Genomic DNA, 13479 nt, shown 5'->3' with positions numbered 1-13479 from the left:
GGCTTCTGCTCTTTTCACGTATGACACCAAGATGTGGCAGGCTTTTTGACATTAGACATTCAGGCTGAAGCTGCTGTTGATGCACAGAACTAGGGTGCTGCTGAGACCAATGTGTATACTCCATGCTGAAACAAGGTAAGGTAAAAGGTAAAGGACCCCTGGATGGTTAAATCCAGTCAAAGGTGACTATGGGGTTGCGGCACTCATCTCGCTTCAGGCCAACGGAGCCAGCGTTTGTCTGCAGACAGCAGACCTATGTTGTTTTACCTCTCTGTTGAAGAAGTTTGGTTCTGTAGAAGCAGTGTGAAGAAGCTCATTTGAAGGAGAAACACTAACCAGGAAAATGTTATGCAGGACGTGTCTTACCAGCTTTCTTTGAATAATAGTGGCTGGGTAGAACAATTACAGAACTGTACTGTACTGTTGAATTGGTACACTAAATGGGCAGAGGGTTGGTTTTTTTTTGTTTTTTTTTTGGTAACTATAAGAGCCCATCCCTTTCCTCTAAAGTAGGAATGGGAAACCTGTGGCACTCCAGGTGTTCTTGAACTTGCCTCAGCCAGTATGGCCAATGCTCAGGGATGACATAGTCAAAAACAGCCTATCAAAAGCAGTTCTCATTCCTCCTCTAAAGCTGCTGCAGGTGTGTTACTCTGGTATAAATTATCAGAAAGGAGCAAGCAGAATCTACGTATGTTTACTTCTCCCTAAATACTGGAGCTGGCTGGTGGCTTTCAATGCTTGCCACGCAGAGGAAATTCAATCCCTTAGTTATCTGATATGACCACATGCAAGTGTGACTTGGACAAGGGCTGTTGCTTCAAGAAAGAGTAGTAAGAGCTAGTCTGTGATGTGTGGACTATTTGTGTGAGTGTACAAACAGAAACAGCATTTCCCATACTTCTGCTAGAGGTCACAATTTGTTTTTATGAATTAAAATCAGAGGCAGAGCACTCATGGCAATATCTGAATTAAAATGAAGTTTTGCCACTAAGAGTGAGACCTTACATTTGAACCCTGATTGTAGAGTTAGAAGTGACTGTGAGCATCATCTAGTCCACCCCCCTGCAATGCAGGAATTATTATTGCACTGGGGAAATGTCTGAGCAGCGCCCTTCTCTCATTCCTTTGCTTCCCGCTTTCTTTTTCCTAAAGTACCTGAGCTGACATCCTCAGTTGCCACCTTGTTTCAGCATAGGACACAGGTGGCGCTGTGGTGTAAAACTATTGAGCTTCTTGGGCTTGCCGATTAGAAAGTCAGCGGTTTGAATCCCCACAACGGGGTGAACTCCCATTGCTCTGTCCCAGCTCCTGCCAACCTAGCAGTTCGAAAGCACACTTGTGCAAGTAGATAAATAGGTACCACTACACCATGCAAGCTTTCATATCAGCCTTTACTCAGGAACTTTCCACCATCACCCATGTATAACTAATGGAAAATCTCTAGTCCAGCTACAAAGTATGATTTAGGAAGGGGGAAACCCTCTAAGCTGAAGAGAGAACAGGAAACCTAGAGACTTCTCCCACGATAGACTTATCTAAAGCAAGTGGGAGGTGAAGATAAAGACAGATAAGTGTAAATCAATTTCCTTACTGTCAGACAGAGTCTATGACACAGCAGCAGGCTTGCTGTGGCTTGATTGAGTAATATAGGGTTCAGACCAGTTCAGATCACTCTGTCATTACTTATAGATTTACACTGACTTTTAAGCAGGCTCATGCTTCTTTGCCACTTAGAAGTTACTACTAGTATCCCAAGGTTGCAAACCGCTTTGAGATTTGTTTCCCCTTTAAAAATATAAAGCAGTATAGAAATGAAATGGATAATAAGAATTGCGCACACACCAAGGAATAATATTGATGTATTTTAGAATTTTTATACAAACATTATTTGATTAAAACACAAAATGAGTGAGAAATGGATTACATAGTAATAGAGTTGACATTAGTCCTTTGGTGACATTCCATGTTTAAATGCTGGGTTCTGATACTTCATTAAAAAGAGAGCCCATCCAGTGTTGTGCAATCACAGCTGAAGCATGCCTTGCTTCCTAACCACACAGACTCTACTGCCCCATATTAATTGTGGTATTCTGCTGTAGGAAATGAGATTGCCTGTCAGCAAGAGCAAAACAGTGGCAGAATCAGTTATGTTAGAGACCAATTAAGACAAGACACCTTTTCTACTATCCAAATGGAAGGAAATTGGCAAAGTGTCACTCCCATAACTCAAGAACATACAAGGGAGCTTTTCTTCAATTAGCTGTAAAATCGGTAGAGATCTTATTAATGTGCACTTTGCCATTTGCTCATGTATATTACTATTATTTCTCGTAGCTTATGACCATCCTGTATTATGCTGGAGACTCTGAAGATGCAAGCACCATTGTGAGCATTTTAAAATTATATTTAAACACCCCAGAACTCAAATTCATCAGGCAGCAAATAGGCACTTTCTTCCCTTTTCAACTCCATATCTGTGCTTTCTCTAACCATTAATTCAGTCACATGCGGCAAAACTGGCCACTTACAAAGGCACAGAGCAGAGGCAGGCAATGCTGCTGGGTCCCAATTGTCAGCCCACTAGTCAGGGAAGATGGGAAGATGTAACATCTGCAGGGTACCACCCCTGCCCCCGAACCAGAAGAATTCAAATAGTATTTTTAAAAACAATACTGCAAATACTTTAAAAAATACTGACCACTAGTTTCAGTTAATCGATGAGGTGTTCATCAGGGCAAATAATAATAACAATCATAACAATAATAATTATTATTCTGAAGGTGGAAGAGTGCTTTATCTCTAGAGAATGCAAAGTTAGTCTAGTGAAAGAATATCATCTGCAGCAACTGGACTCAGATTAACAATGGGTGTGAAACTGGCCAATATCTTCTTCACTGCTGCTTTTTCGCTGGCTAATATGCAGAAAGCTCAGCCAGAAATGACACTTAATCTTCAGGCTTCTGCAGACACAACCTCTACATGGTAAAAAGTGGAGGGAGACTTCCTAAAGTGGTACAAGGACTGCCACTTTTATCTGGCAGTACTCCTATGTTCAACATCCTGGCAGTACTCCTATGTTATCTGGCAGTACTCCTATGTTCAACATCCTGGCAGTACTCCTATGTTATCTGGCAGTACTCCTATGTTCAACATCCTGAACAGCTACAAGATGAGCAGAAAATCAACAAATACTGCCCCCTCCATCAATGTACCTGTTACATTTATACATGCCATGCAAACAGAAAGGGACATAGGAACTCTGTCCGTAAAAACAAAGGAAATGGACTTAAACAATGTACCACTTTATTGCTTAAGTGATACCAGCCCCTTAACAAAGGGAGTTCTGTGATATCTTAAGGCCTAGACCTGATTAACAGTTTACCTAGATGCAAGACATATTAAGACCCTCTCAGAATACTGCACATCTCTGAAACGATACATCATCATCATATTAGGCAAGAGCAAAGATTTTTTAGGAAATAGGTGTCCACCATCTCGCTACTTGTGATTGCACAGTGATTTCTCCAACTTGGAGCTTGTACAGTAAAATGGCAATGTAATAAAACCACCAATAAATGACTTACGGTCCTGTACTCCATTTCTACTGCAGTCTGGCCCCCCACTTAGGAAGAATTTATAAATGCAATAACCACAACATCTAGCAACGACATGTATGTATCAAACAACTACCACAGACAGCACTTTTGTACGAATTTCCACCATATCAAGCAAGAACACTTCGGAATCAAGGCAGTTCACACATTCAGTTGCAAAACAGGAACAAGACATGAGAACCAAGATCAAATATTATGGCTTTCATATAAATAGTGGTTATCTAGTCAATCAGCTCTTTTCCCAGCAAATATTCATTTGAACAGAGAATTATGGGGCACATAGGCTCATGAAAAATCCAGTTCCAAAGTTCGTAAGGCTGAATACACAACAGCAATTTACTTCTTTATCCAAGCAGCATCAAACTGTGTGGCTAAATCCCTTTGTGTTCCCCTTTTGTTCCCCTAGCTCTTTACCTGTAGCTTAACTGCACAGCAGTCACCCGGAAAGAGCTTTCAAAGTATATAATCTTGATGAAGTGTGTTTCCCCCTGGTTCATTTTTCACAGATCAAAAATAAAGAGTCTGTGCCTGACAAAGTTGTTGAACGAATTAAAAAAAAGAGAGAGAAGTGCATAGAAAGCTGGGGCAGTTCCATCTCCTCTACATAGCCCTCACAGAGCCATGATTTATGACCGGCATTGGAGTAACTGTTAGTTTTAATGTCCATGGCTGTTAACTGGGCCTGGTGAGAGGCACCAATGGCTTCCAGCATTGTCAAGAAGAGTTAAATGAAATGTATTTAACACTGGAGGATGGCGAATGACTGCTGGAGTTCCCCACAGGTCTTAAAGATCAATGTGTATTTCAGTCAAGAGTGCAGAGACGTCCTTGTGCATTACTGGGGAGGTGATATAGCTCAATGGCAGAACACATGCTCTGCATGTAGAAGGTTCCACATTCAATCCCCTGAAAGTCCTATTAAGAAGGATCAGTGAACAGAGCAGGGAAGGAGGACACTGAAGACCCACTGCAGGTCAAGAGCAGGCAGACCAAGGGTCTGAGGCAAGTTCAGGTGCTCAAGATGGGACAGCTAGGAACTTTGCAGGGTAAGTTTAAGGCCTGTCCTGCCTTTGCAAATAGGCACTTGGTTATTCAAGATCTCTTACTAGAAAGAAAGCCAAGGGCTAGAGGTCAAAATAAGTGCAATAAGTTGGTGTGCTATAGAAATATTTTAGATATACAGTGCAGGGGCATGCTGCTAGCATTTCCCTGTCCAAAAATGGTGGAGAGACGTCAGGCTTTTCAGTACAGTGTGATCACAATTTTCTCCAGCTTTCCTTCCAGAAACAGGTATATGGTCCTTTCAAAGTATTCGGCCTCTACAGTTTCACGCACCAGTTCCTCTGTTTGAACCTATCCGAGAAAGAGAGGGTGGGAGTGGGGATATCCCACCACCAACAGAGGAGACTTTCTTTGCTTGCTCAGCTGAGCAAAGAGGTAGATGTTCAGAGACATTCTCTTCAGGTGCCAGCAGAAAAGAATTAGAACTGGCACCAGGGTACTGGTGAAATGCAACAGTGGACTTAAGATTCACCCTCTAGCTGCACTTTGGCCAGATGTTTTTGACAGCTGAAACGAAGAGATACATCGTGTTAGTTTTGCTCCACTACACGCTCTATAACATAAACAGGGCGAAGTTTAAGACTGCCAAAGCAGAGTCCCAGGAGAACTCCACATGCGGCATTAATTTCCAGTGAATCAAACCCACAAAAACCAAGAAAGCTGTAGATAATGACGCTACAGCAGAGGGAACAGGCTGTAGGCATTTTATCCCTATCAGAAAGACTGTAGTCCAACTGATAGATTTTTATGTTATTTAAACATCTATTTTTAAAAGAGGCTATAGAGACCTGACACCTATTACATGAACTTTAGCATTAGGAAGCTACAGCCCCTATGTCAGAGGTTTCCAAAGGTTTTTGCCAAGCCCTTTTTGTCTATTTGAGCTTTGTAGGAGCCTGCTTTAAAGATGCAAGCTGACAAGTCCTTCTTATGAGGCATTCATCTGCATTTTCTCATTTGCCACTCAGCTTTCTGACTCTCGCCGTCTCCTACGCCTACTTTGCAAAACTTGTTTTTATCACTGTCCTTCAAAATAAGAGATTTCTTCAAAAACACTGTGCCTTCATATTTCTCAATCACTTGTTTAGCAGAAACTGCCACCCACCTGATCACATCACAAGGCATGAGAGTCCCATGCAGCCTTGATTCCCATCTTCACTGCTGTTGAGTCTTTTCATCCGATATTGGCGGATCTCCCTCACCAGTGTGTAAAAGGCATCTTCAACACCCTGAGCGGGAAAGAAACAAGTGATTCTGGGCCTAGGAGATGTTTTCCTTGTTGCCCCTTCTCCACACATCCCTCTTGAAAGGTTTCATATCAAATTTACCGAGTGGGGGACTGCATTACAGTAGTCGGCAGAATCAATGCAATAAATAGGGGAACTCTCCCACTACACTCTCCCTTATATACACCCACCCCCATTCATGCATAAAAACATACATAAACCTTAATCCCCACCATTCATTCATTCATCCATTCACGTTCACTCATGCACAACAGCAGCCACTGGACTTGAAAATAAAAACTGAAGCTGAGGTTGAGAAGGTCATTTTGTGGGTACAGTGGTACCTCAGGTTACATATGCTTTAGGTTACATACGCTTCAGGTTACAGACTCCACTAACCCAGAAATATTACCTCGGGTTAAGAACTTTGCTTCAGATGAGAACAGAAATTGTGCTCTGACGGTGTGGCGGCAGCAGGAGGGCCTATTAGCTAAAGTGGTGCTTCAGGTTAAGAGCAGTTTCAGGTTAAGAACAGACCTCCGGAACGAATTAAGTTCTTAACTCGAGGTACCACTGTATTACAGCACAATGGGGGGGGGGAGTTAATCCTTCCCCCCCCCCAACTGTAATTACCATGAAGATTGCCCACCCCTACCTGTGTGGCAAATAGACTTAAAAAGAGCTTCATATTTTGAGCCGACATGAGGGTGCTGTTGTTGTTTTTGAAACCTAATTGCCACACCCAAAAGGGGGGTGTGCGTGCCACACGTGCCATGGAAGTCTAACCCTTTCCTCCCAAGCCACAAATGTGCCCACAAGACATCAATCAGGTAGGCTTGGGGAAAAGCCTCCTATTGACATTAATTAGAATTGTTCAGGCCTGATTGCTGCGTGCATGGCATTTGGGGCACTGGAGGGGGAGAAAAAGGTTAACCCCAGCTGTGATTCCCCCCAGAAAGGGTCATCCCTACATGACAAATAGGGTTTTAAAAAAGCTACCTCTTTCTTCAATGGAACCTTACTCCTCACATGCAGGAAGTGTGCTTGCTCCCCCCCTTTTTTTTAAAGGTTCCAAGTTTATGCAGCCTATAGGATAGTACTCCTACCAACAAGCTCCAACCCTCTGCCTGCCTAGTGCTGGCTTCTCAATCAGTGTACCGGAACAGTGCTGGCAGTTCTCAAGAGAGCAAAACAGAAGCACAAGAATCCATTACCTGTCTCGTTTTGGCAGATGTCTCAATGAAGGGAATCCCATAGCTCTTGGCTACTTCATGAGCTTGTTTGGTATCTACTGTCCGTGTTGGCAAGTCGCATTTGTTTCCCACTAATACCATTGGTACGTCTTCAGAATCTTTCACTCTTTTAATCTGTTCTCTGGAGAAATGGGTGGGAAGAGATCACAGCCTCAATTTTACATGTTGTTCAAATTGCCATTGGCCCCAAAACACGGCAGCTGCACCTGGCTGCTTCTCTTCTGACTTCAGATAATGAAAAATCCTGCAGTTCAGAGCAATGCCATAAGATGGCCTTTTGATATCACATGATTGCATAATTTTATATAAGCTGTCCTTCTGAATTGAAAGTGGGATAGAAATCAAATCAGCATACCATTAACTATATGAACCAGGTAATGAAAACAGAAAGATGCTCCAACCATCCTTTTATTCACCTGAGTATGATCCTCTCCATCCCTTCCTATGCCAGGGCATCTATCACAATTGTCCCCTATTTCTCCAGAACTATTTTGAATATTTTGATTGATTTATGAGCAAAAACCTCTTGAACAGCATATTCAGCTGTACATAAGCTCCTGAGCTTTTGAATGCGCAGTTTGATTTTAAACCACACAGGCAAATGAAAATGCTTTATCAGATAGCAGCTGACTGACAGGTGGGCAGCCCTCACCTAATTGTCAAAACAGTCTATGGGGGCTGGGGGAGGGCAGGATCTGACCTGCTGGCAGGATCCAGTTACCACCTCTGTTCTAGACATGACTACCAACCGCTTTAGCAATACAGTCTATTCAAGGGCCACGGTGGATTTTGGCTCAGCACTAGCACGCAGCTGTGCCTTTCTCACCTCCTTCCTGCAAGCACAGCTTACCTGTAAAGATTGATATCTGCAAATGATTTGCTGTTGTTGATGGCGAACACACATAGAAAGCCTTCCCCAGTTCTCATGTACTGATCTCTCATGGCACTATACTCTTCTTGCCCTGCTGTGTCCAGGATATCTAACAAACAGGTCTCTCCATCAATAACTACCTGTTTACGGTAAGAGTCCTGTGGGAAAGAAATATAGTTTCAGAACTAAGCATTATCTGATCCACCAAATCCTGTTTGCCACACACTTCAACACACTGTGATGATCCACAGTTTCGAAATCAGCCCTTCTCCAATCTTTACTGTATTTGGTGATTTAAAGGATGATGTGCTTCCAGAAGCATGAGCTGTTGGGGGATTCCACACATGCTTGTTTACGGGCTATTTGTTCAATCAACTGAAGAACCTCACGATCTCTTTTCAAACAAGAAAAGACATCAGTTGAGATTTTGAAAACATGGGAGTTTCTGGTAAAGTTCCAGAAACCAAACTTAGAATAAGGGAGGAATCTGTGCCTCAGTTCTGGGAGAGCTCTGTCCCTCATCCTTTTAATCCTACAGCAACCTCTGCCCCCAGTCTCTCCCAATTCTTTACCAAATAATTCCCAAAACTCAAATATTTTAATTTTGTTACACATACTGGGTGGTGTCTGGCTAAATCATACTCAGAGTAGATCCACTGGAACCAACGGATTTATGTTAGCATAACTACAGTAATTTAATCCCACTGATATCAATGATTTAAAAAGATACCACTGATTAACAGTTAAGCATATGTGAAAACGGGACGCGGGTGGTGCTGTGGGTTAAACCACAGAGCCTAGGACTTGCCGATCAGAAGGTCGGCGGTTCGAATCTCCGCAACGGGGTGAGCTCCCGTTGCTCGGCCCCTGCTCCTGCCAACCTAGCAGTTCGAAAGCACATCAAAGTGCAAGTAGATAAATAGGTACCGCTCCGGTGGGATGGTAAACGGCGTTTCCGTGTGCTGCTCTGGTTCACCAGAAGTCATGCTGGCCACATGACCCGGAAGCTGTACGCTGGCTCCCTCGGCCAATAAAGCGAGATGAGCGCCGCAACCCCAGAGTCGGTCACGACTGGACCTAATGGTCAGGGGTCCCTTTACCTTTACCTCTGAAAAAATATCAATACTTTTGCAAAAAAGTTCTGAGCTTTCTGATATTATAAGGATAAATGAATCCATAGTTTCTATCCACTTCTTTAAAGACAGGATAAGTTTAATGAGTGTGAAACTCTGGGTTTCTAACACTTAGGACTGACGACAGTATGCTGCACCTCTTGTATGCTGGTAGAAAAGCAAACACAAGAAACATAGGTTCATATCATACACACACAGTCAATAAGGTCCCATAGCTGAAAATGCCTGCAGGAGCTCACCTCTATAGTGGGATCATATTCATCTACAAAGTGATTCTGGATGAGCTGGATGGTTAGGGCACTTTTCCCAACACCACCAGCTCCTACCACCACCAGCTTGTATTCAGTCATCGCCCTCCTCAGGGACCTGTTGGTAGGACAGACACGTTAGCAGAGCCGAGATCTCCAAGAGAGCGTCTTTCAGAAACACATAGCAAATGCAGAGACAGAATAAAAATTCTGAACACCCAACGTGTTTGGTACTGTAGTAGCCAGCAAGAGGGCTTTACCACAGGCTGAAAGGCAGATGATAAATTAAACAAAACAAGGCCAAACTCAGTCTGAGAATTCACGGATGATTGATCTGGACCCAACCCCCCCGCCCCCAATACAGGCTCAGCAGTGTAAGATCTTAGACCTGGGCTGCAATATTGTACACATTTACCTGAGAGAAAGTTCTGTGGAGTTTACTTTTGAGTAGGCACGCACAGGACTGCATTATTAGCCTAGGTAGCCACTGGCTCAAATCCATTCTCTGCCACAGGAGTGGAGAAGCTTGGTCAGCCTCTGGCCACATTCCCTTCATGGCAACCTGTCTGGGGCCACATGACAGTGGTGAGCATGGCCAGAACATTAGTGGGGGGAGCAACTGTAGATATATGTTTGTACTGTAAGTTACACACCCCTCTCTTAACTCCAGCCAGGCAAACAAGAAATGTTATCAGAAGTCAAAGGCACATTCCAGACAGGCAAAAATATTTAAGGAGGGGTGTGGCTCGGGAGTGTATGTGGCCTAGGAAGAGTCTTGTGGGCCAGGTGGAGAGGCCTGCAGAGACACATATGGCCCCTGGGCCTGAGGGTCCCCTTAGTCTCACAATACTGTGAATCGGTTTAGGTTGAGCAGTAGCTTGCACAAGGCCATTAAGGAACTTTTACAGTGGAAAGAAAGTTACTGGGTGATGCTGGGCAAGCTACTGCTCAACCTAAACTGATGTGAGAATAAGATGAAAAATATGTAAATGATTTCTGAATAGGAAACTGGAGACAATTTTGAGATGGATGAAGATAACCCAGCTGAAACTCAATTCAGATAAGATAGAGCTGTTCTGAATGGGGAATCTGACTGATCTGGATAGAGAGGAACAACTGGCCTCAGATTGTATTGCATTTCCTGAAGGGTGACATCAAAATTTGTAGTTTGAAGCTGACATCTGTGGTTAGCAGATTTGTATGGCCTCAACATTATGTCGTCCTTAAAAACTTCTCTTTTGGTCCAATTTCTCTTAAAGGTTGCTCTTTTAGAATTGGTAATTTTGGTGCAGAGAGTTCTGTATTAGCAATGTATACTGATGTTTTTAAACTGTTTTAAACTGTTTTCAAACTAGCTTAGGTTTTTAAATGACTGTAAATACTGCTGCTGTTATATTTTGTATATGTATGGTTTTATGGTGCTGCAATCCGCACTGGATGGCTTTGCACAGAAGGCTAGCATACAAATGATTTTATAAACAGAAATGTTATTTTAATACAGAGCATACAGTGAATAGATTTAGGCGGTGTCTCGTGTCAAAATGTAAACATTTCAGGACACAAACTTGTGGCAGAGAAAGCTATCAAGCCACAATGGCTATTTTCCACCTCCACTGATAGCATTCGGTGCACCTCCAAATACCAGCGGCTGGGAATTGCAGGTGGGCAGAGTGCTGTTGCGCCCGTGTCCTGCTTTCGGGCTTCCCACAGGCACCTGTCCCGCCACTGTGGGTACAGGATGTTAGACTACAGTGGTACCTCGGGTTAAGTACTTAATTCGTTCCGGAGGTCCGTTTTTAACCTGAAACTGTTCTTAACCTGAAGCACCACTTTAGCTAATGGGGCTTCCCGCTGCTGCTGCACCGCCAGAACACGATTTCTGTTCTCATCCCGAAGCAAAGTTCTTAACCTGAAGCACTATTTCTGGGTTAGCGGAGTATGTAACCTGAAGCGTATGTAACCCGAGGTACTGTACCACTGTACTAGACGGACCACTGGCCTGATCCATCAACAGGGCTCTTCTTACGTTCACTCGCGTCTAGCTTGCGACTGCCAACATCTGATGTCCGCTTGGCAGCCCCAACACCCCATCTCTCTGCACGCCTTGGGACCACCAAGGGCAGCCGGGCAGGCCCCGGAGGACCCTTCCCCATACGAGCAGGGCAGCGCCCACCAAGCCCTCAGGCTGCCGGCCCCCAAACATACAGAGCCACTGAGATAGAGCCCCTATCAGCCCGCATGGAGGTCCAGGGGAGAAGCGACTCCAGCGGAAGGGACGGGCACACCCAACCCGGGCAGCGAACGAAGAGCCGCCCAAGGCAGCGTCTCCCGGCACCAGGCGGAGAAAGACAGCGCCGCACCTTCCCGACCAGCCCCTCAGCCCGAAGGGGAGACGGGGCTGCCCTGCCTCCCCTTTTCCTCCTTACGACTTGCCTCTCACCTCACTTCCAGGCTCCACAGCCGCCAGAACGCCCTTCCCAAGATCGGTCCTTCCGACCCGCCGTACGGTTGACGTCATCCCCCGGCGCCGGAAACATTCGGAGACGTCGCTCGCTTGGGCGGGGCTCACTGAAAGCAAGGGCTCCGCGGGGAGCGCTGGGCGGTTGTTGTCCTTCTGCCTGACGAGAGCAGGTGGGAGGAGGGCTCGCGGGACGCCGCTTCCCACCCCAGTTGCGGCAAGTAGGAAGGAAGGACAGCGCCGGATTCGTTCCGGCAGGACTCCGAAGCCAAACGCAATGCCCGCTCCAGCCCCCGGGAGTTGATGGAAGTCGCTTTCCACAGGACCACAGCAGTGGCTTTATGGAGCCAAGTGCCGCTGAACTGTAGCCCTTCGTTTGTTGTTGGGAGTACACGGATCCGGAGTGGGGTCCCTAAGATGGTTGGATGGCGCCTTGTACGCCTCCTCCTCCTGCACCAGCTTATATGCAGCTCCTACAGCCAAGCTGGTGCCAAACATATTGCTCTGCTTTCCTAGGGAAACCTAGCCAGATGGGCGGGGTATTATTATTATTATTATTATTATTATTATTATTATTATTATTATCATCATCCTTTGGGCTACATCCGCAAAACTGGGAGGGAGGCCTTTCCGTCTGGGCAGCCCAAGACCTCCATGCACAATGCCCAAGCTTGCGCCCTGGGGAGGTCACTTTGCAGCGATTGTACTTTACCCGAGGCGCACTCCATTCTCAAGGCAGATGGAGGTCAACTTCATCATCCCTGCCCATCAGGCACACTTGTGTGTCCATTGTAGCCACTGCTACATATTCTCACAATGATCTCATGCTGCCCTTTTAAAGTGGTCATGGCAGGGGATTGAATGCAGGACCTTGCACATGTTATCACTTACAGAGCACAGGTCTCACTGGAGTGTAAATGAAACAAATTGAACTTTTCAAAATCCCTTCTCAAGAAGATAGTGTGCTTTTGTGAAAATGTGTTCTTTGCATGGTGTCCCACCCTCGCTCTTCTTCCCTTTCCTCACAATGTGAACGGACCAGTGAAACAGTTCTTTTCCCATCACCTCTGAATCCAGCTAGACTTGGCTTCTAGTCAAGCCTTTTAAGATAGGAGAGGGGGAGATAATATACTGAAAACACATATTTTACACCCAACACCCACCCTATAATGGCCAATAGGTACTTCATGACACTTGTAAAATCACAGTGGGCACCCAGTGATCACCATTATAGCAAAAATAGTATATATGCCTAACATAAGCAAGTGTTTTACAAAATCATGTATAGAGATAGTGAATAAAGAGAACCTTTATCCACAAACACTTGAAATCAGTTACATAATGAAGCTGAAATTCATTAGATTCAGGATAGCCAAAATAAAGTTACTTTCTTACAATATAATTAACAAGATCCTATGTAAACTACTTTGAGGGTTGTTTTTTTACAATCAAGCAGTGTATAAATTTTATTAAATAAATAAAACATCAATTCAAAACCGTTCAGAGAAAGTAATAGCCGCTGCATTGTGTACACACATGCACAACAGCAGGAGTCTGTTATTGATTTCTTGTTCTTGTGCCTTCTGGAAACATCTAGTTGGCAACATGCTA

At 44.5% G+C, this 13479-nt stretch overlaps 1 protein-coding gene across 2 annotated transcripts; it reads right to left on the bottom strand.

Annotated features, from left to right (window-relative positions):
* Positions 1-1844: 1844 nt before the first annotated feature.
* On the bottom strand, positions 1845-11960 carry NRAS (NRAS proto-oncogene, GTPase). 2 transcript variants are annotated; one of them, XR_013987774.1, is made up of 7 exons: positions 11851-11960; positions 9402-9528; positions 8009-8187; positions 7120-7279; positions 5785-5908; positions 3170-5186; positions 1845-3075 (listed from the first exon to the last, which is right to left on the bottom strand). XR_013987774.1 is itself a non-coding variant. In XM_081010421.1 (6 exons), the coding sequence occupies exons 2-5, from the start codon at positions 9510-9512 to the stop codon at positions 5789-5791; spliced, it is 570 nt and encodes a 189-aa protein (XP_080866547.1). In that variant the 5' UTR covers positions 9513-9528; positions 11851-11960; the 3' UTR covers positions 1845-5186; positions 5785-5788. The 2 variants fall into 2 exon arrangements, 1 of the variants encoding a protein (XP_080866547.1); XM_081010421.1 differs by having other exon boundaries at positions 1845-5186.
* Between the last annotated feature and the right edge of the window lie 1519 nt (positions 11961-13479).

The sequence above is a fragment of the Podarcis pityusensis genome (genome assembly GCF_964106645.2).
Source record: "Podarcis pityusensis genome assembly, chromosome: 6".
In the NCBI taxonomy this organism is placed as follows: Eukaryota; Metazoa; Chordata; class Lepidosauria; order Squamata; family Lacertidae; genus Podarcis; species Podarcis pityusensis.
The sequence above is the reverse complement of the archived record's forward strand: the minus strand, read 5'-3'. Positions and strand labels throughout refer to the sequence as shown.